This window comes from Diabrotica virgifera, chromosome 4 (assembly GCF_917563875.1).
Source record: "Diabrotica virgifera virgifera chromosome 4, PGI_DIABVI_V3a".
Classification (NCBI taxonomy): Eukaryota; Metazoa; Arthropoda; class Insecta; order Coleoptera; family Chrysomelidae; genus Diabrotica; species Diabrotica virgifera.
In genome coordinates, this window is record NC_065446.1 from 182,128,175 (window position 1) to 182,148,875 (window position 20,701).

The 20,701-nt window shown below is 31.9% G+C and overlaps 2 protein-coding genes across 6 annotated transcripts in view; both read left to right on the forward strand.

Annotated features, from left to right (window-relative positions):
- The window catches only part of LOC114343304 (nose resistant to fluoxetine protein 6-like), a 175,635-nt gene that overhangs the window by 144,522 nt on the left and 10,412 nt on the right, over positions 1–20,701 (forward strand). For all 5 annotated transcript variants that reach the window (XM_050649803.1, XM_050649800.1, XM_028294114.2 and 2 more), the window contains 2 exons: positions 6,808–6,955; positions 12,518–12,689. In XM_050649803.1, coding sequence (XP_050505760.1) covers positions 6,808–6,955; positions 12,518–12,689 — 320 coding nt within the window. The remainder of the gene's footprint in view (positions 1–6,807; positions 6,956–12,517; positions 12,690–20,701) is intronic.
- LOC126884022 (uncharacterized) lies at positions 8,491–11,412 on the forward strand. Its single transcript, XM_050649805.1, has 2 exons — positions 8,491–9,455; positions 10,441–11,412. The coding sequence occupies exons 1-2, from the start codon at positions 9,260–9,262 to the stop codon at positions 11,385–11,387; spliced, it is 1,143 nt and encodes a 380-aa protein (XP_050505762.1). The 5' UTR covers positions 8,491–9,259; the 3' UTR covers positions 11,388–11,412.

The following is a 20,701-nucleotide window of genomic DNA, read 5'->3' on the forward strand; positions in this document are numbered from 1 at the left end:
CCCAACTTTGGGTTAAACACTAAAGGTCTAGGGTGGTTTTAGTAAAAGTTATTAACAAATCGACATCCCCATCTAACAAGGTTGTAACTCATTTTTAGCGATTTTACAGGAGAGGCGAAAAATGAAAACATGAATTTTTAAAAATTTGTAGCGAAATGACTAGACTCTTTTACACTAATGTGATATGATATTTATAACATAATAAGGGAATACTGTGAGATGTATGCTTTGTAATTTTATTAGCTATTGAAAATCTTGAGTTTGATTGAGATACAACCTTGAGATTAAACATGAGTATCCGTAGAAAAAGATTGTAACTCGCCTAACAACCATTTTACACTCTCCGTGTTAATTATTTTTCCCGTTTAACTAATAAAAGGTTGAATGTTTTGAGAAATTTGCAATAAAGCTAGGAGAAAATCAGTTTTTAAGGTATATTTAAACAAAATATCAACTCACAGTTTACACAATTTTAATTGGAAATTATAAATTTTACAATAATATTTATATTCTATCACTATGAAAAAAAATTGTATAAAATATCTCAAATTTTTCGCATTCTTATTGTGTATCTGTAAATATTTAATTTTAAACCATTTTACTTTATTACTTTACTCTTTTACTATTAATATCTACTTCAAAATTAACATGTGTGTCCTTAAATAGGTTAAAATTTAGAATATGCTTCTGATTTTTCATTTCAGTTACGGATTTAGGCTTGCCTGATGGTTTGGCATATCGAATCATGGTTATCCATAGGTGTGGAGCATATACGACTTAATGTTTTTCGGTTTTTCTATAAGGGCATACATTGAATCACCCTCGTTTAGTGAATGTGCAATTTCAAAAAATACATGTGTAATGTTAATATTAAACTTTTTCACTATATAGAAGTACGTAGCAAACACTATTCGATACTTATTTTGTCCACCGCATCTACCAAAAAGGAAAAAAACACCGTAAATCCGTTTTTCCTTTTATTTCGATAATTTGACTTAAGAGATGCACCATTATATTTGAATACGTTATAAATTAAACATACGTGCAACAAAGTTGTAACTCATTTAAAAACCTTGTTAATCGTCAAGTATAAAGAAAGTAAATATTTTACATAGGGAGTATCCAGTGTTACTGCCTTCTTCAAGCTAAAATGGAGTAAAATGGCATACGTAACTTAAAATACAACTTCTTATTAGCCAAACTATTGAGAATTAAACTATGTCGTTTATATTAACGTGTGCGCAATTTTTTGCTGAATTCGCCTGTGTTGAAATCTGAAAAAAATGTAACTTGAGTTACAACCTTGTTCGAAGGGGGTGTCGTTATGTGAATTGCGAAAGCCGAAGTAAAAGTCGCCTGTTTACTGAAAATTAAATTTATGCGTTACTTTATGGACGCACTGTATACACAAGAATTATTTTTGAATAGTGTTTAAGCGTCATAATAAAAAAATATAAAAATAAACAGAATCGTTTAAAATATAACTATTTTAAGATACTAACCTTTTACTTTTACTCTTTACTCTTTTACTATTAATATCTACTTCAAAATTAACATGTGTGCCCTTAAATGGGTTAAAATTTAGAATTTGCTTCTGATTTATTTCATTTACGGATTTAGGCTTGCCTGATGCTTTGGCATATCGTATCAAGGTTATCCATTGGTGTGGAGCATATACGACTCAATATTTTTTCTGTTTTCTGTAAGGGCATGCATTGAATCACCCTCGTTTTGTGAATGTGCTATTTCTAAAAATACATGTGTAATGTTAATATTAAACTTTTTCACTACATAGAAGTACGTAGCAAACACTATTCGATACTTATTTTGTCCACCGCAACTATCAAACAGGAAAAAAAGTCCGTAGATCCTTTTTTACTTTTATTTCGATAAATTGACTTATGAGATGCACCATATGTTTGAATACTTTATAAATTAAACATACGTGAACAAAGTTGTAACTCATTTAAAAACCTTGTTATAGTCTGTTCGCTAAACTCAGACGCAACGTTCTAGATATTTTAGTCGGTAATTTTGCCAATTTTAGTAAAATTGGCAAATAATAATTACTAAATAGTTAATAATCACTAAATAGTTAGTAATTTCTCCAATTTTTGCAAAATTGGCAAAAAACAAAAAAATTATCGACTAAGATATGTAGCCAGTTGCGTCTGAGTTTAGCGAACAGATTTTAATCGCCAACTATAAAGAAAGTGTATATTTAACATAGGAAGTATCCAGTGTTACTGCCTTTTTCAGGCTAGAATGGCACACGTGAGTTAAAATACAACTTTTTTCAATGGAGTATTAGCCAAACTATTGAAAATTAAACTATGTCATTTATATTGACGTGTGCCCAATTTTTTGCTGAATTCGCCTGTGTTGAAATTTGAAAAAGACGTAACTTGAGTTACAACCTTGTTCGATGGGAGTGTCGAAATATCGATATTCACTTATTATGCAGTTTGCGTAGCAACAAAATTAACTTTTTTAACTCTCAAAAATCGGCATCTTGAAGGGTTTTTTAATGTTATAAAAAATTCAATTTTGTAATTTTACGTCAACTATTTAGCTTTTGAATGGGGTGTAAAAAATCGAAGAAATCGCGATTTTTGCACTAAATTGTTAATAATTAAAAAACAGACGCGACCTCTAGGCAGGAAACAGGTTGGTTCTCTTCCTATAGGTCTACAATAACTAAAAAAGTAGTCAGCTACCTGCATCTTTGAGTGTCCCGAACATGGTATATTTCTAGCGTATTACCCTGGAGTACATCTAAACCGCTATCATATCGGCACTCACTTCATCTGTCCTCGTTAGAGGTCGCTAAAGGCATTCTTTGGTAGAATATTTATATATATATATATATATTTACCAACAAGTCGGTGCGCTTTTATTCAGTTCAGTCTTCTAACAAAGCCTATTTGATAACGGGGTAAACCTAAAAACGCGTGTTAGAGGATGGTAAGAGACTCAAATTAAATCAAAACGCAACCGTCTATTTTTATTTGTTTTCACGCTATACTCGGTGCAGAGTACAAAATGGTAGCGGTGTAGAAGGGTAAACTGCTGATTTTTGAAGTTATACTTCTTTAGGCCCGATTGAGAGTAAAATTTCATGACGTATGACGTTTAGTTGCTAAATCTTTCGAGTTATGTACAGTCCGTCTAATTTTACTTACCGTTGCACGTCATTATCTACGCCAGAGATCTGACAGAAATTGACATAGTTGCCAAAGTATAAAAGAATCCTAAATCCATTTTAAATCAAATAGATCACATAATTATTGTAAACGTGGATTATACAACAAAACAAATTAATATTCAATATAAATAAATAAAAACTTAAGAAATAGAGAACAAGAATTAAGTTATAATCATTTAATATTTGCAGTGCAAGCGTTTTTTTTCACTGCATTGTTTTAATTATTAAAAAAACGGCTCCGAACTCTTGGGAGAAGCCGATAGGTTTCTTTGTATATGTCTACAATAAACAACTAAAAAAAAGTTGTCAGATACCTCGATTATTCCAAGTCGTGATAAAATTAGTTGTCAGATACCTCGATTATTCCAAGTCGTGATAAAATTAGGTGAAATTTATATTTTTATAGTAGAGGATCTTTTTTATAGTAAAGTAAAGAATAAAAACAGTAAATATAATAGAACAGATACTTATAGTAAAGGATATAAAAAATATGAAGTGTCATAACCGAAACTGTCAAATAAATTTTACCAATTTATTCGAAAATGTCACCTTCATTCGATTACAGTTACAGTTTGTTCCGAACAAATGTGCTTCATAAAAACGCTTTATAATCCATTTATACAAATTAAATGAAACGTATTATTGTGTATTTCTTTAGGTTAACATTAATAGAAATCTTCAAATATTATTTCTACGCGTATACAGTGAGCACGTAAAGGTTGGAATAAATTCATTTTCTCGAGAATGGACGATTTTGGAAAAAAATCCCGAAACAGGTCAATTTTTATTTTTAAATTACGACTTTTTGGCATATATATCATACTAGTGGCGTCACCCTTCTGGGCGTGATGACGTCATCGATGATTTTTTTAAATGAGAATATGGATCGTGTGATAGCTCATTTAAAAGATAATTCAATTCTCTATTCAGTAATATAAACATTAACATAATTATTTATACAGAGTGTCCAAAACAAATTTTTTTGGATTAAATTTATTGACATAAAAAGAAGAATGTATGTAATTTATTTAATTCAAAATAAATTTTACTGCTCTCAGAAAACATAAAAAAATATTTATTTGAAAAGTAATCATTGCTTTTCGCTTAAATTAAATGTTCAAATTGTCACGAGGCTGGTGGGTGGCTGCTTTAATATTGAATTTAAGCAGAAAACAATACTTATTTGCCAAATAAACATTTTTTTTCCTGTTTTCGGATAGCAGTAAAATGTATTTTGAATTAAATAAATTACACACATTCTTCTTTTTATGTCAATAAATTTAATTGAAAAAAAATTTTTTGGGTACCCTGTATAAATAATTATGTTAACGTTTATATTACTGAATAAAGAATTGAATTACCTTTCAAATGAGCTATCACACGACCCCTATTCCCATTTAAAAAAATCATCGATGACGTCATCACGAACAGATGAGTGACGTCACTAGTATGATATATATGTCAAAAAGTCATAATTTAAAAATAAAAATTGACCTGTTTGGGGATTTTTTTCCAAAATCGTCCGTTCTTGAGAAAATGAATTTATTCCAACCTTTACGTGCTCACTGTATAATAAAATATGTCTATTGGCTGTAATTCCAGCGGACTCGGCAAAATGATTCTAAAAAAAAACACACCTACCGCCAAATATTTCGTGTTGGTATCATGCGACGTCACAGGCTATGACGCGGATGACGTGCAACTGTTAGTAAATTAGACGAAGTATATAAATATATCAGTGCAAGAAAAGGCGTGAAAAGAATATATTAGTGTTTTTAGTAAATATATTTATTATAATTTTTGTGTCTTTCGATTTGTCTTCCTCGGGAGTAAGATGAGTATTATTAAAACATTTTATTGTATATTTATTATACTTCACCTTGTCTGTTTGTAACCATGAATTGTCATTAGGTACGTCCGAACCGATACAGACACATCTCTCGTAGCGTATTTGGTATAGCATTCGGCCAGAGATCGAGAGGCCTTGAGTTCGAATCTGGAGCAATCCTATACTTATTTTTTATTTTTTTTGAAACTGGTAAGCACAAAATTAGTTTGGTGTTTAAAAAAAAAATTAAAACAAGCTGTTTAAAGTATATTTATTTTTAAGAAATCATATAATAGAAGTATAACTTCTTACGTGCGTACAAAGTACACACACATTCTTTTTTTTTAGTGGAATAGATTCCTAGCTTCATCCGATGGCACGTATACAGGGTGTTTGGTAAAGAATGGGTCATAGCTTAACGTCAGATTCCTGAGGTTAAAATAGGCCGATTTAGGCTAACTTACCTTAGTACAAAGTTTATAATAACCGAGATACAGGGTGTCAAAGTTAAACTTTTTTTATTTATTATTGAATATTTCCTGATAGGTATGAAATAACAACATAAATTTGGTATGTGGGGTTTCTTTGGGTCGATAAAACTAAATTTCCTACCAAAAATTATGTATTGCCCAGAGGGCGCTAACGTAATTTATTACGTTAAATATTTTTTATCTCTCACTCTGTATAATTTTGACAATCAAATTTTTATTCTCCTATTAGTTTTACTTAAAAAAGGTATACTTCTTTCATCTCCCTAAACTCAACCGTTTTCGAGATAAACGCATTTTAAATCTGCGATACACCATCATTTTTAGCAAAATATCATTGTAGTTACACCCGAAAAATAGCTTAAAACCATAATAATTGTGCCAGTTACCAAATTTATGTCATTGCGTCGCAAATTCCATTTGAAGAAATTTGCTATACATTTTTGGATAATTTTATGGTTTTAAGTTATTTTTCGGGTGTAACTACAATGATATTATGCTAAAAATAATGGTGTATCGCAGATTTAAAATGCGTTTATCTCGAAAACGGTTGAGTTTAGGGAGATGAAAGAAGTATACCTTTTTTAAGTAGAGCTAATAGGAGAATAAAAATTTTAATGTCAAAATTATACAGAGTGAGGGATAAAAAAAATTGAATGTAATAAATGAGTGCTGAAAGGCGTATGTGGCGCCCTCTCGGTAATGCATAATTTTTGGTAGTGAATTTAGTTTTCTCGACCCAAAAAACCCCACATATCAAATTTCATGTTGTTATCTCATACCTCAATAAAAAAAAAGTTTAACTTTGACACCCTGTATCTCGGTTATTATAAACTTTGTACTAAGGTAAGTTAGCTTAAATCGGCCTATTTTAACCTCAGGAACCTGAGGTTAAGCCATGGCCCATTATTTACCAAACACCCTGTATGTCTCGGGTTCATAGTTTACTTTTATGGTTATCGACACTCACTTCATCTTTTTCGTTAAAGGTCGCTAAAGGCATACGTTAGTAGAATATTTAAATATATTTACCAATCAGTCAGTCCGTTTTGATTTAGTCCAGTCTTCTTACAAAGCCTCTTTGATCACTGATAAACCTAAAAACACGTATCAGGGGATTCTAAGAGAATTTAATCAAAACGAAACCGTCTATTTTTATTTTTTATTTCCCATTTAAAATAGTTGATTAAAAAAATGCCACAAGGAAATAGCTTCAGAACAATATTAAATTTATTTATTGTATTTTATTATTATTTTATTTTATTTTATTATTTATTTTTTTTTAGGTATATTGAAGTCAGATCTATATACCAGTCATTACCATACGTAGTCGCATACATGTCAACTTATACGTTATGGTCCTCAAGTTTAATTGGAGTAATATTTGGAATAATTTATATTAAAACGAAAAACTTTACTATAAAACCAAATGCGGTAAATTAATTTACATAAATTATTTTTATGGTCAATTTTTATCTTATTCTGTTATTAAAGGCTTTTTAAACGCTTTTCTTTACTTCAATAGTTTGCATCAATTCTTTAGTTAGACGTTAATTTGACTGACTTTTCTTCAATGCAAATGAATAAAAATTTGCAAACATATGCATTCGCGGGAACAATACACGAAGAGTCAATAAAAAAAATTTCTGTTTATTAATTGTTTAAATAAAAAAAAAACGATTTTAATGTAAACTTAAATTCTCTTGTTTTTTACAATGTAGAAACTTGAAACTTTTACGGATTGTAGCTAATGATATGAACTATACATAATTTCACTTTGTACTTTCATTGTTTACGTTATGCTTCATAAATCAACAATAAAGTTTCAAATTTTGAACGTTCATATATTTGTTTATAATATAGGTATAAATCGGCGTTTACTCGTGTCAAATTTCAATACGGTACGAAACAAAACTTCAACCAAAACTCGAATTAAAAAAAATCGTGATTTTATCGTAGTCTTAGAAAAACCACCGGCAAAGACGTTTTGTACTACAATTAACATTAGAATTCGTTTTGTCGTATTAACTAATTAAACGCTTTTCTTTAGTTCAATCGTTTGGGTCAAATCTTTGGACGTTAATTTGACTGCCTTTTCTTCAATGCAAATGACTAAAAATTTGCAGATGCGGGAACAATACACGAATAGTCATTAAAACTTTTTTTTGTTTGTTAATTTGTTTTAATAAAAAAATGATTTTAACGAAAATGCTTAAATTCTCTTGCTGTTTTTTACAATGAAGAAACTAGAAAGTTTTACAGATTGTAGCTAATTATATGAAATATACATAACTTCACTTTTTACGTTAATAATTGTTTACGTTACCTATGCTTCATAAATAAACAATAAAGTTTCAAATTTTTGGCCGATTCCGACTACTTTTCATGTTTGTATATCATATGTTTTATACATATTTTAATAAACATGACGATATATTTTAATGTTTGAAAAGTGTAAGACTAAAAAGTAAAAAATAAAAAAACATGAAAAAAATATTTTTAAGAAACGCTTTTCTTTAGTTACGACTAAAATTACACATATTATAAAAAAATCAATTAGAAAGCAAAAATAAAAAAAATTGAAAAAATCTAACACATTCCTTAAAGAAAAGCGTGGTGCGAAAACCGTTTATTCGATGAAGACGCGCCACGCTTTTCTTTGACGAATGTGTTAGATGTTTTCAAATTTTTTTATTTTTTGCTTTTTAGTTGATTTTTTTTTAATATGTTTAATTCTAGTCACTCGTAACTAAAGAAAAGCGTTTCTTAAAAATATTTTTTTCATATTTTTTTATTAATTATTGTAGTATATATATATATATATATATATGTATATATATATATATATATATATATATATATATATATATATATATATATATATATATATATATATATATATATATATATATATGTTACGGTTAACGTCCGAAATCAGGTTAATCTGAATATTACCCAGTTAATTTCAAGATTCATAAGTCTATATGGTTAATGTCCGAAGATAAACGATCTTCAGCCTTCAATCGGACATTAACCGACTAATCTCGACATTAACACATGTGTCTTGTTAAAGTCCACATTTTTTTGCGTATTCAAGTGACATTCGTGCAAGAAGTGTAGTTATTTCAAAATGAAAATTTAAGTAATCAATATGTCCAATGAATTTAAAGACCGGTTTTAAGAGAGTCTTGATAAAATTATTTCCACAAAAAGGGATGACAACAGTGCTTATTTATCTCGTTAAAAATATGATTTTAATTTTTTGTAATCAAGTGAAAGAAGCCAAACGACAAGCTAAGAAAACAGCGTTGTCATATCGACGTTTGGCCAAATACGATGTAGTGAATGTGGGAAATGATTTCAAACTTATTGTTCCTTTGCAAGAAGGTAAGGAGAAATTTTTACATTACGTAAAAAAGAGGAATTATTTGATATTCTTTATGAAGCACATTTAAGTATTGGCCATGAAGGAAGAACAAGAATGTTAAATTTTTTAAATGATAAATACAAAAATATAACAAAAGAAGTAGTAACACTTTTTTTAAATTTTGCATACCCTGTCAGCAAAAACTCACGTCAAAAAGAAAAGGCCTTGTTGTAAAACCTATGATATTTTCTGAAATTAAGAGTCGGATGCAAACAAATAATATATCTAAATGGTCTGAAGGCCTTAAATTTATTCAATTAATGGAAAACGGGGTCTTTCATGCAGGAATAAAATAGTCTCCCTACGAAGCAATGTTTGGGTCGAAAATAAAAGTTGGTCTATCGGATTATATCTTTCCAAAGGACTGTATTAATGAAATAGATACAGAAGAAGAACTTCAACATTTATTAGATGAAGTAAATAGTGTAGAAGGTGTCAGTAATAATAGCAAAGTTGCTGGAACAAATTCATCGGACTCTCATAACAATGATAAGAGAACTACTACAGGTAAATTGTAATGCTATGGGTAGTAAATAATTATTTTTTCGTTTAATTATTCGTTTCTTTGGAAAAGGCGGTCAGAGATGCCCGAATAGACAACAGAGAAAATATTTTTAATAAATCATCCCAAATTTTGGCATATGCCGATGACGTGGACCTAGTTGCCCGCACAACACGCAAACTAGAAGAAATGTATACCACCTTCTCAAATGCCTCAAAAAATATGGGCCTGACAGTAAACGAGGAGAAAACTAAGATGGTGGCATCAACACCCAACAATAGAGCCATAAACATCGGTCACCAATTCTCTGTTGATAACTCTACCTTTGAAGTGGTGGACAAATTCACATACTTAGGCTCCCTGATCACCAAGGAAAACGTCATGACAGAAGAAATCAAGCGAAGGATAATCCTAGCGAACAAATGCTATTTTGGACTGAGTAGACATATGAGAAGCAGAAACTTAAGCCAAAAAACAAAAATAACCATATACAAAACCCTTATACAACCAGTGTTGACATATGGATCGGAGACATGGACCATCTCCAAGGCAGATGAAAACCTTCTGCTTATATTTGAACGAAGGATCCTGAGAGGCATATTCGGTGGCATCTGTGAAAATGGTATTTGGAGGAGGAGGTACAACTACGAGGTATACCACAGATATAAACATATATTTGGTGGAAAAGACGTAGTATCTCTTATAAGAATAGGACGACTAAGATATGCAGGACATCTAGCAAGATCACAGCATAACAACCCTCCTAGAAGAATCCTTATGTCACAACCTGTAGGAAGTAGAAATAGGGGTAGGCCAAAACTTAGATGGAAAGATGGTGTAGATGAGGATGGGAGAAAAATAGGCGCAGCAAACTGGCAACGGTTGGCAATGGATAGGACTGACTGGCGTAATAGACTTGGGAAGCTCGAGGCTCTTTCATAGGGCTGTAGCGCCATTGATGATGATGATTCGTTTCTTTATTACTTACAGGTACAACTTTTATAACCAGTTCAAACAAACCAAATGAAAATGACAAATTTAGCTCTTCTGTAAACATTATTCCTCCAGTTATCACAGAAGTCGCTGACAAATATGAAGTACCAAACGAAACTAACCATTCCAAGACATCTGTAAATATTGTTCTCCCAGTGACGCCAGAAATCGATGAAACAAACGAAGTTCAAAGCAATTCCTGGTCTTCTGTAAATCTTCTTCCTCCAGTTAACCCAGAAGTCGGAGGAACACTTGAAGATTCAAATGAATTTAACGAAACGTTAAATGAGAATCTTATACCAAATAAGCGCCTAATTTGTTGTGGTGTTTGTGAGTTTGAATGTTCGAACGGTTGCGTCTGTATCTCGTGCAATATGTTTGTTCATACAGACTGTTGTGCTGAAATTAACGAAAATAATAAAAATGATTTAAGGTGCCTAATATGTTGCCGAAAGGAATCTATTATCGTTAATAGATTTCAAGCAAAAGATGGTTTGCTTCAACAAGCAAAAAAAATGAAACTAAATTCCAATAAATTATTACCGGCTGCAAAAATTGGTGATACTGTTAGATTACCTGTCCCCGATGTTGATAGAGGACGAGCTGATGCAAGGAATATATTAGGCGTTGTTACGACAGTTGAAGATAACATGTATTACAAAATCGGGACAGAAAAGGGCACATTACCACAGTTATTTACAAGAAATCAGTTCAGTGTATGTCCGGCTCCCCTTATTGCTACCGAAAAAGTTTCAGTTGTTGAAAAATCTCTTCGTGAGATTGCAGTGACTTCATCTCTATATTCATCTCTACTATGTGGTGGTCAAGGATACAAAAGATGCTCGTTCAAAACCAAATGTGATTCAAAAAAGTGCTACTGTAAGGCAGCTAATATTTTATGCAACTCTAAGTGTCACGAAGGTTTGTCATGTTTGAATAAATAGCAGGTATTTTTTATACAATTGGCAACGTTGTATTATTTTCTAACACATTATTCAACATTAACCAAGGAGAGTAGTTAAACTCGACATTAACCTGTTAATGTCAATATATCTGAATTTCGTACGACATTAACATTCCATTTCGGTTAAAGTCAAGATTAACCGGTTAATGTCGAGATTAACCATTTTCGAAGTTTAACCGTAACATATACATATATACAGTGAGGACGTTTAGGTTGGAATAAATTTATTTTCTCGAGAATGGGCGCTTTCAAGATCAATCCCGAAACAGGTCGATTTTTATTTTTGAATCATGATTTATTGTCATGTATATCATACTAATGACGTCATCTATTTAGGTGTGATGACGTAATGGGTGATTTTTTTTAAATATGAATAGGAGTCGTGTGATTATTCATTTGAAAGGGTATTTAATTCTCTATTCAGTAATATAAACATTAACATAATTATTTATAAAGGGTGTCCAAAAAAATATTTTTTGATTAAATTAATCGACACAAAAAGAAGAATTTAATCATTTTATTTAATGCAAAATACATTTTTCTGCTGTCAGAATAAATGTAAAAATGTTTATTTTACAAATAAATAATATTGCTTCTCTCTTAAATGTAATGTTTAAACTGCTAAGAGACAGGTGGTTGGCAGCTTTAGCATTTAATTTAAGCGAAAACCAATATTTGTTTGTCAAAGAAACATTTCTTTCTGTTTTTTGAAAGCACTAAAACGAATTTTGAATTAAATGAATTACATACCTTCTTCTTCTTATTTGTCTCAATTATTTTAATTAAAAAAAATTTTTTTGACACCATGTATAAATAATTATGTTAAAGTTTAAGTATATTACTGAATAAAGAATTAAATAACCATTCAAATGAGCTATCACACGACCCCTACTCTTATTAACAAAAATAATCGATTACATCATCACGCCCAGATGGATGACGTCACTAGTATGGAACATATATGCTAGAAAATAATAATTTAAAAATAAAAATCGACCTGTTTCGGAATTTCTCTCCAAAATGGCCCATTCTCGAGAAAATGAATTTATTCCAACCTTAACGTCCTCACTGTGTGTACAACGTGTACGTTGAAACAAAAAAAAATTTTAGGTGCTAAACACAATATGGTGTAGTACATCTTTTGGACTCATTTATTTGGCTATCAAGATGGGCGCCATAAAAATTAATGGAATTAAAGCATCTTTACTTGGATGTCTAATTAGGCCTATATTTTCCTTAGGATGTGCTTTAGGTGTTTATGGTATGTCACATAACCTTGGAGGTAAGTAAAAATGTTAGACAGATAAAATAAAACTAAATACTTAAATTTAGGTGTATGTATTTGAGTTTATGTTTAAAAATCTCTATAGATAGTTTCAGAGTTATAATAGACACCTAACCCTTATCCGGGCAACACATTTTACTTACGTAACCGGGCAACTCAGGTCCGTTGGGCCCACCACTGTTCTTGAATATACTATTCATATTTACTCATATATTTCTAATATTCTTTTTTGATTTTTTATTAAAGTTAAATTTAAATTGTCTAGGTTTTGCACAAAATAATGAAAGGCAAGAAAACTTTTGTAGGAAAAATTTGTTCACAAGTAATAAACATTTGGAGCCAAATAAAGACTTAATTAATAAATAAATGAAAACTTTTGTAAATCTACCAGGCCATTTTATTTGAAAAGAGGGGTTGATGTTTACGCATACCCTGGAAAAAGGTTACGGTGTTATTGCCTTTAATTATTGTGTGAAACTCTTCTAAAAGAAGATTATGGTAATTAAAAGTTCATGCATAAAGTACCGAAAAAACAATCTTTACAAAATGAATAAAACGCATAAGTCAGAAGAATATTATTATTTTACTTTTACAAATTAATACTTTGTAAAATCAATTTACTATTTTATTTGGGACTAAGCCACAAGATTAGCTTATTCCCAAGTAGAATAGCAAATTGATATTACAAATTAAATTATTATTAAGTATTACGTTAAAAAAACAATAAAAATATAAAAACCATAGATTAGTTTTCGGGACATTTTATTCGCACTATCTACTTTCACTGTAATTCAATATAATTTTATGAGCTTAGTTGTTGACAATAACATCGATATCAAACGACTGATAGCAGATGCATTATTTATTTCAAAATATGTACAGGTACCTACCTAACAATATTATTGTATTCCAACAATGATTATCAGTTTTTTAAAATTAATTAGAATAAATATAAAACCTATTTTAAACATCTCTTCATGTTCACATCAAAGAGGTTTTTTACACGTTTAGACTTTATTATTGGATTTCCAGAATCATAAAAGTCGTTTAGATTATCCACAAAAATATTACCTGACTGTCAGATTAACTTCTGTAACAAAGATTTAGACTTTAGGTAGAAATACCAATAGGGTCCGACGCGACGGGTCCGTGTTGACCCTTTACCTGACAAAATTCTTTCGACGCCATAATTTCAAAAAGAATAACGAATATTTTGAATAGCACGTGCTGCTCATGACTATGTTGAAGGAAACAAACTTCTAAACAAATTCAGTAATGCATAAAATTCAACAAATTTTTTTTATCAGTTTATGATAAAAGAATTGGCGTCTCGGGCCCGTTGGACCCACCTTGCCCGGATACAGTGGCGGTCTCAAGGGGGGGGCGAGGGGGGCGATCGCCCCCCCCCCCCAGAAACCTTAGTTTTCTGAAAAATTGAGAAGTTAACATACATATTAATCCGAAGTGTGAGATCGAACTAATGCATTGCTATTATTGAACAAAATAATCTAACAGTGTGAAAACGTCCGACCTTGATTTGTGCCTTACTGAACAGTACTTTCATTATCACTGTAGGGTGTATGTGCAACATATTTTCACTTACACTGCCTTTTAGCAAGCTACTTCAAAAACCTGATATTGACTTGAAATGTGCATTGAAACATTTTACGGACATGACCAAAGCACTTGCCAATCAACGGAACACAGCGATTGTTTGCTTTAAAGATTTGTTCCAAGAAGCAAAGGACATCGCCGAGAAGACAAATTTTGATATTAGTATTCCAAGAATATCACAAGTGCAGAAGAATCGAGCCAACCACGCAACTAAAGACCCAGAGACATACTTTAGAGTATCAGTGTTCCTTCCCATTCTAGACTCTGTAATAGAAGACACAAAGTCTCGTTTTCCTGAAGAAACAATGGAGTTGTACAATCTTCACGTATGCATGCCTGAATACCTGATAACCAACTCTGTTCAGGACATGTCTGAAAAAATTGAGTGTTTAGTAAGGAGGTACAGTGAACTTTTTGATATGTCTCAAGCTGAAATGAAATGCTTATTGAAAGGTGAACTACAGCTTTGGGAAATGCAATGGAAAGACACGGACGAATTTCCAAAAACAGCGCTGGACGCGTTAGACAGTTGTAACAGAAATTTGTTCCCTACAGTCAGCAAGCTTCTTCTAGTCTTAGCTACACTTCCCATCAGCAATGCTTCTGCAGAGCGTAGCTTTCAATCTCTAAAGAGAATAAAGTCGTGGCTAAGAACACGGATGCGTCAAGACAGGTTGACTGGACTTGCTCTACTCCATGCCCATCGAGACATCCCTGTAGACCCAACGAAAGTTTTAGAACGATTCGCCAAAAGTGGCCATCGAAGACTTGAATTCGATTTGTAATTACATTCTTTTTAAAACCTTATAACTTGTTATTTTATTGCTTATAACCTAATAAAACTATTACAATGTATAATGTGAACCCCCTTTTTTCCATTCTAATAGACTAATTTGTATTGTATATTTATTGTAAATTTTAACATTTTAAAAGGTAAAATGTGTTTTGAGCTCTTTCAATTCAAGCGTAAAACTAACATTGTCAGACCAAACCTCTGAAGTTTGACGTTTGTTCGTGATAAAGTAAAACCACCTAAATCGTCAAAGGTTTAGAAAGATGAGACTTGCTTCAGAGGCTTGCCATTGAAAAATACTATCACCCACAAACCTTTTCTATTAGACTTTGAGTTGCTTTCAATAGTTCTAAATTGGTTTTTGATACAATCACAAGAATACAAAATATATTTTGAATATTTTATTTGTAAGTTAGCCGAACAATATTTACAACAAGCTGTAGATGCTAGCTTTTTTATTTTTAATTATAGTGTAAAACTGTTTCCACTCATACTAATTGTAATAATAATAAGTGATTTTTCTTTTTCTCCGTTCGTCACAACCACTAAGTGACAGTCAGTCCATATTCGGTCCATCAACTGTTCAAATGAATAAAATGCCTTTAAAACTCTCAAAATCTTGCCATATTTTTAAAAATTTTCCGGACCCCCTTTCCGGCTGGGGGGCTGCACCCCCCGACCCCCTGCAACAGACCATCGCCCCTCCCAAAATCTGACTCTGAGACCGCCACTGCCCGGATAAGGGTTAAGAAGGTTTTTAGCTACTTACTTACAATAACTTGAATAAATAATAAACGTTACAGTGATGACCAAATATTCAACGTAAACTTTAATGTCGAAAATTGGTCACAAATGACGAATAATGTACAAAGCGCAAAGGATAGAAAAGAGTAAGCAAATTAATTTGTTTCCATTTAAGGCTTTTAAAATAGATTTACTGTATCACTTGAAAGAAGCCATAGTTTAAGTTGGATATTAAATTTATTAACGTTTCGACTTCCACTTCGGAAATCGCTATCGAAATACAAAATATTAATAAAAAAATAAGTAAAATCCTTTATAAAAGGTATATTTATTAGAATTTTCTAAAAAGGGCTACATCACAAAAGCAAAACTAGTTTTCGATCTGATTACACATCATCATCAGTGCTGACAAGATGCTGACATACTAAGCCACTAAAATTGACAATTGATTGAGTTGCCAACGATCGTTCAACATCAACATGTGAGGAACGAGTTCAACTCAATTGAGGGTCAGATGGTACCCGGGGCCTGATTCATGTAATATCTAATACATCTATGTTTATTAAAATAATCATAGGCAATGTTTCTATGACTGTTTCAGTTTAAAGGGGTTTTACCCAAATATTTTGGTGGCTTATCATGTCAGCATCTTGTCAGCACTGATGATGATCTGTAATCAGATCGAAAACTAGTTCTGCGTTTGTGATGTAGCCCTTTTTAGGGAATTTTAAGCCAGATACAGGAAAACCTTTTTCCTTGTGGATTTGAAATAGTTATTTTTCTAACTAGTGCGGAAAGTGATACTTTCACGCACGAGACTGCCGTTGACCCGAACGACGCGATAGCGGAGTTAAGGCAAGCAGTCGAGTGCAGGGAAGACACTTTCCGCATTATTTCCGGACATTTCCGCAAGTTAGGAACAATGTTTTTTCTAGGGTCGTACGTTTGCAAAAGAGCCACAAAAAAATAGAGTCATAAATTTAGTCATCAATAGTGTTATGGACAAACTTCTGATAGAATGGACTGTAATATATTATATTAAAAACTTCTTGTATTCAGCTAAAAAATTAATTACAAATTGTTAAAAAATGTGATTTTATATTATGACAATCAATCTAATAATTTTAATGACAATCTGACAAATATATGTTGTGTATTTTTGATGCTTGTTTTTTTCCCGTCATTGAGCAAGGGCGGAACTGTCTATCCAATAATAAATAATACTTTTCGTCCATACTCCCCGCCTTGAACAGCTCCAAGACCGTTCAAACACAAATCACCTAAGTTAATGAGGAACACTAGAAACAAGTCTCAGCTAATGGTAATGGACAAATTTTAGTTATTCCTCGTTTATAAAGTCCATGAGCGGTTTTAACAGTTACCACTCGAATTTCACCATCATCACCAGGGTGAACAGACACTATTCTTCCTAACTGCCACTGACAAGTGGGCAAATTGTCAGATTTTAAGAGCACTAAAGATCCGACTTGAATGGTGGAAGTACTACTTCTCCATTTATGACGTTGTTGGAGATCATTCAGGTAAATCTTTGACCATTGCTTCCAAAAGTCTTGCAACAATTTCTGAATCAGTTGGAATCTGGACAATTGGTTTATTTTTATCTCTCCTTGAAACGTATGATCAGGGACAGCGGTCATCGGTCTTCCGATTAAAAAATGTGAGGGAGTTAAAGGAGTGTAATCGTTAGGATCAGATGATAGAGCATATAAAGGACGTGAATTCAAAGTGCCTTCAATCTGAATTAAAAATGTACAGAATTCTTCATAAGTTAGAAGGGTTTGACCAATAATACGAGATAAATGATATTTTACCCCTTTTATATTACTTTCCCATAATCCCCCGAAATTTGGAGTACTAGGAGGAATGAAATGCCATATAATATTCTGAGCTGCGCAAGAGGTGACAATTTCATCCTCTGATTTTCTAATGAAATCATACAAAATTTTTAGTTCATTTTTGGCACCTACAAAACTTGTACCGTTATCTGAATACAGATGCCCGGGTTTACCGCGTCTAAAAACAAATCTTCTAAGGCCTGCCATGAAAGCTTCAGATGTCAAAGAACTAATTAATTCTAAATGTACTGCTTTCGTGGCGAAGCAAATAAATAAACATATGTACGCTTTATACGTTTTACATCCGCGACCTTTTCTATCCTTTAATGTAACTGGCCCTGCGTAATCTAATCCAGTTATGAAAAAAGGTTGTGATATATTAACACGATGTTCTGGCAAATCAGCCATAATCGTAGAACCAGGTTTGGGTTTAAACCGATAGCATCTAATGCAATTCCTTACAACTGTTTTAGCTAGGGACATTCCCGCAATTATCCAAAATTTTTGACGAACTGTCGCTAACAAGAGTTGTGGACCTGCATGTTGAAGTTGCACATGCTCATGTCTCAATATTAGTTTGCTTAAAACATGAATCTTATCTAATAGTAAGGGATGTTTCCCATCATAATTCCTAGAAGATTTTCTAAGACGTCCTCCTACTCTCAATAATCCAGTTTCATCTAGAAAAGGCGTTAAAGGTAATAATCTACTCTTTGACGAAAGGTCTTTACCGTTATTTAATAATGAAATTTCTTCAACAAAACTTTCTGTCTGAGCTAATCTAACAAGAAAAACCTCTGAATCAGTAAATTCGATTGCTGAAATCGGGCCATACCTTCTACTATTAGACTTTGACTTTGAATTATTAACAAATCTTCTACAATAAGCCATAATTCTAATTAATTTGTTCAGATTCGAGTATTTATAAAACAGTGAATTAAAATCATTTTTTATAGAAACTAATGCCTTAGATTTCTTTCTCATTTCAGGAAGGTTTGATATATCAAGTAAATCATAGAACTTAGTTTTATCAAAATCTGTTGATAAAAATTGAGGGCCATTAAACCAGAGCTTACAGTGAGCTAATTGGTCTGGCAAAATTCCTCTACTACCAATATCTGCAGGATTCTCAGACGAGCTAACATAATTCCAATTTTCAATTGTAGTACATCTTTGAATTTCTGCAACACGGTTTCCAACAAAAACTTGAAGGTTTGCTGGGTCATTATTGAGCCAATGCAAAACAATTTGTGAATCACACCAATAATATGGAGTGTACTGAAAAGTAACAGAATCTGAAACAGATTTCATAAGTTGGACCAATAATAAGCTACCACACAATTCTAATCGAGGAATAGTCAATATTTTGACTGGGGCGACCTTAGTCTTAGCACATAACAAATGAACATTTATAGAACCTTGTGAATCAATGCATCGAGTATAAATTGTTGCACAATATGCGTATTGTGAAGCATCACTAAATCCATGTAATTCTATTATTTTAGGTTTATTACTCAGAACGCACCGTGGAATTCTTAAATCATTTAAGTGACATAACTTAGACTGGAACTTTTTCCATTTATCACACAAATCAGAGGGGACTTCGGAATCCCAATCAAGTTTTAACGACCAAAGAGATTGAATCATAATTTTTACTAGGATTATACAACAACTGGCTAAACCTAAGGGATCATAAATTTTTGCGATTGCAGAAAGCATTGTGCGCTTCGTTATTTTTGATAAAAGATCAGGGTTTTCAACATGAAAACTGAAAATATCTAACTTACTAGACCATTGAATACCAAGAGTTTTAATACACTCGTGATCTCCTAAATTAAGTACTTTTAAAGGATCGGAATAATCTTTAAAGTGATCTAATACCAATTGGCTGTTTGAAGACCATTTCCTTAAATTAAAACAAGCTGACTTCAATATTTTGACCACTTCATCACATCTTTTAATAGCTTCAGCCTCACTTGAAAATCCAGTAATGAGATCGTTAACATAAAAATCTCTCAGAATAATTTCACTTGCTTCAGGAAACTTGATTTTATTATCAAATGACAATTGCTGGATACACCTAATGGCTAGATATGGCGCACTGGCAGTGCCATATGTTACGGTTTTTAAATTATAAATTGAAATTGGCTGAGAAGGACTATTCCTCCAGACAATTTTTTGCATTCTTCTGTCATCGGGATGAACAAGTATCATCCTATACATTTTGCTGATGTCGGAAACAACAACAACTGCATGTTGTCTAAATCTAATCAAAATACTCAAAATATTATTTTGAATTGCTGGTCCTGAATATTGGATATCATTCAATGACTTCCCATTAGTCGATGGGGCAGAACCATTAAAAACAACACGGAGTTTGGTTGTCAGGCTTTCATTTTTGATAACACCATGATGTGGTAAAAAATAATTAGGTTCTGTGGTGCCTTCCGCATCTAAATTATAATCAATTGACATGTGATCTAAATCTAAATATTCTTCCATGAAATTTAAATAACCATTTTTAAGTTCGGGACATTTCTTAAATCTATCCTCTAAATACAATAATCTTTTAACAGCTAATTGTTTAGAATCGCCTAGGACAGAAGGATGTTCCTTCCAGGGAATTTTAACAATAAATTGACCAGTTTCTGATCGAGAAAATGAATTCTTAAAATGATTTTCAACATAAACATCATCCTTTGAATAAGAAATATGAGACTTTGGCTCTTCAACAGACCAAAATTTCTCTAATTGTAAATCATCACTACTAAATATTTGTGAAAAATGACATCTAATATGATTTTTTGTTGGATATGGAACTTTACCAACCACAATATAACCAAAAACAGTATTTTGGAGGGAGGGTAAATTCTTTCCAAGATCTATGCGACCATCTAACATTATATCCCAAAACAAACTAGCATCAAGTAACATATCTACCTTACTGCTTACATTAAATGAATCATCTGCCAAAGTTATATTAGGGGGTATTGAGAAATTTG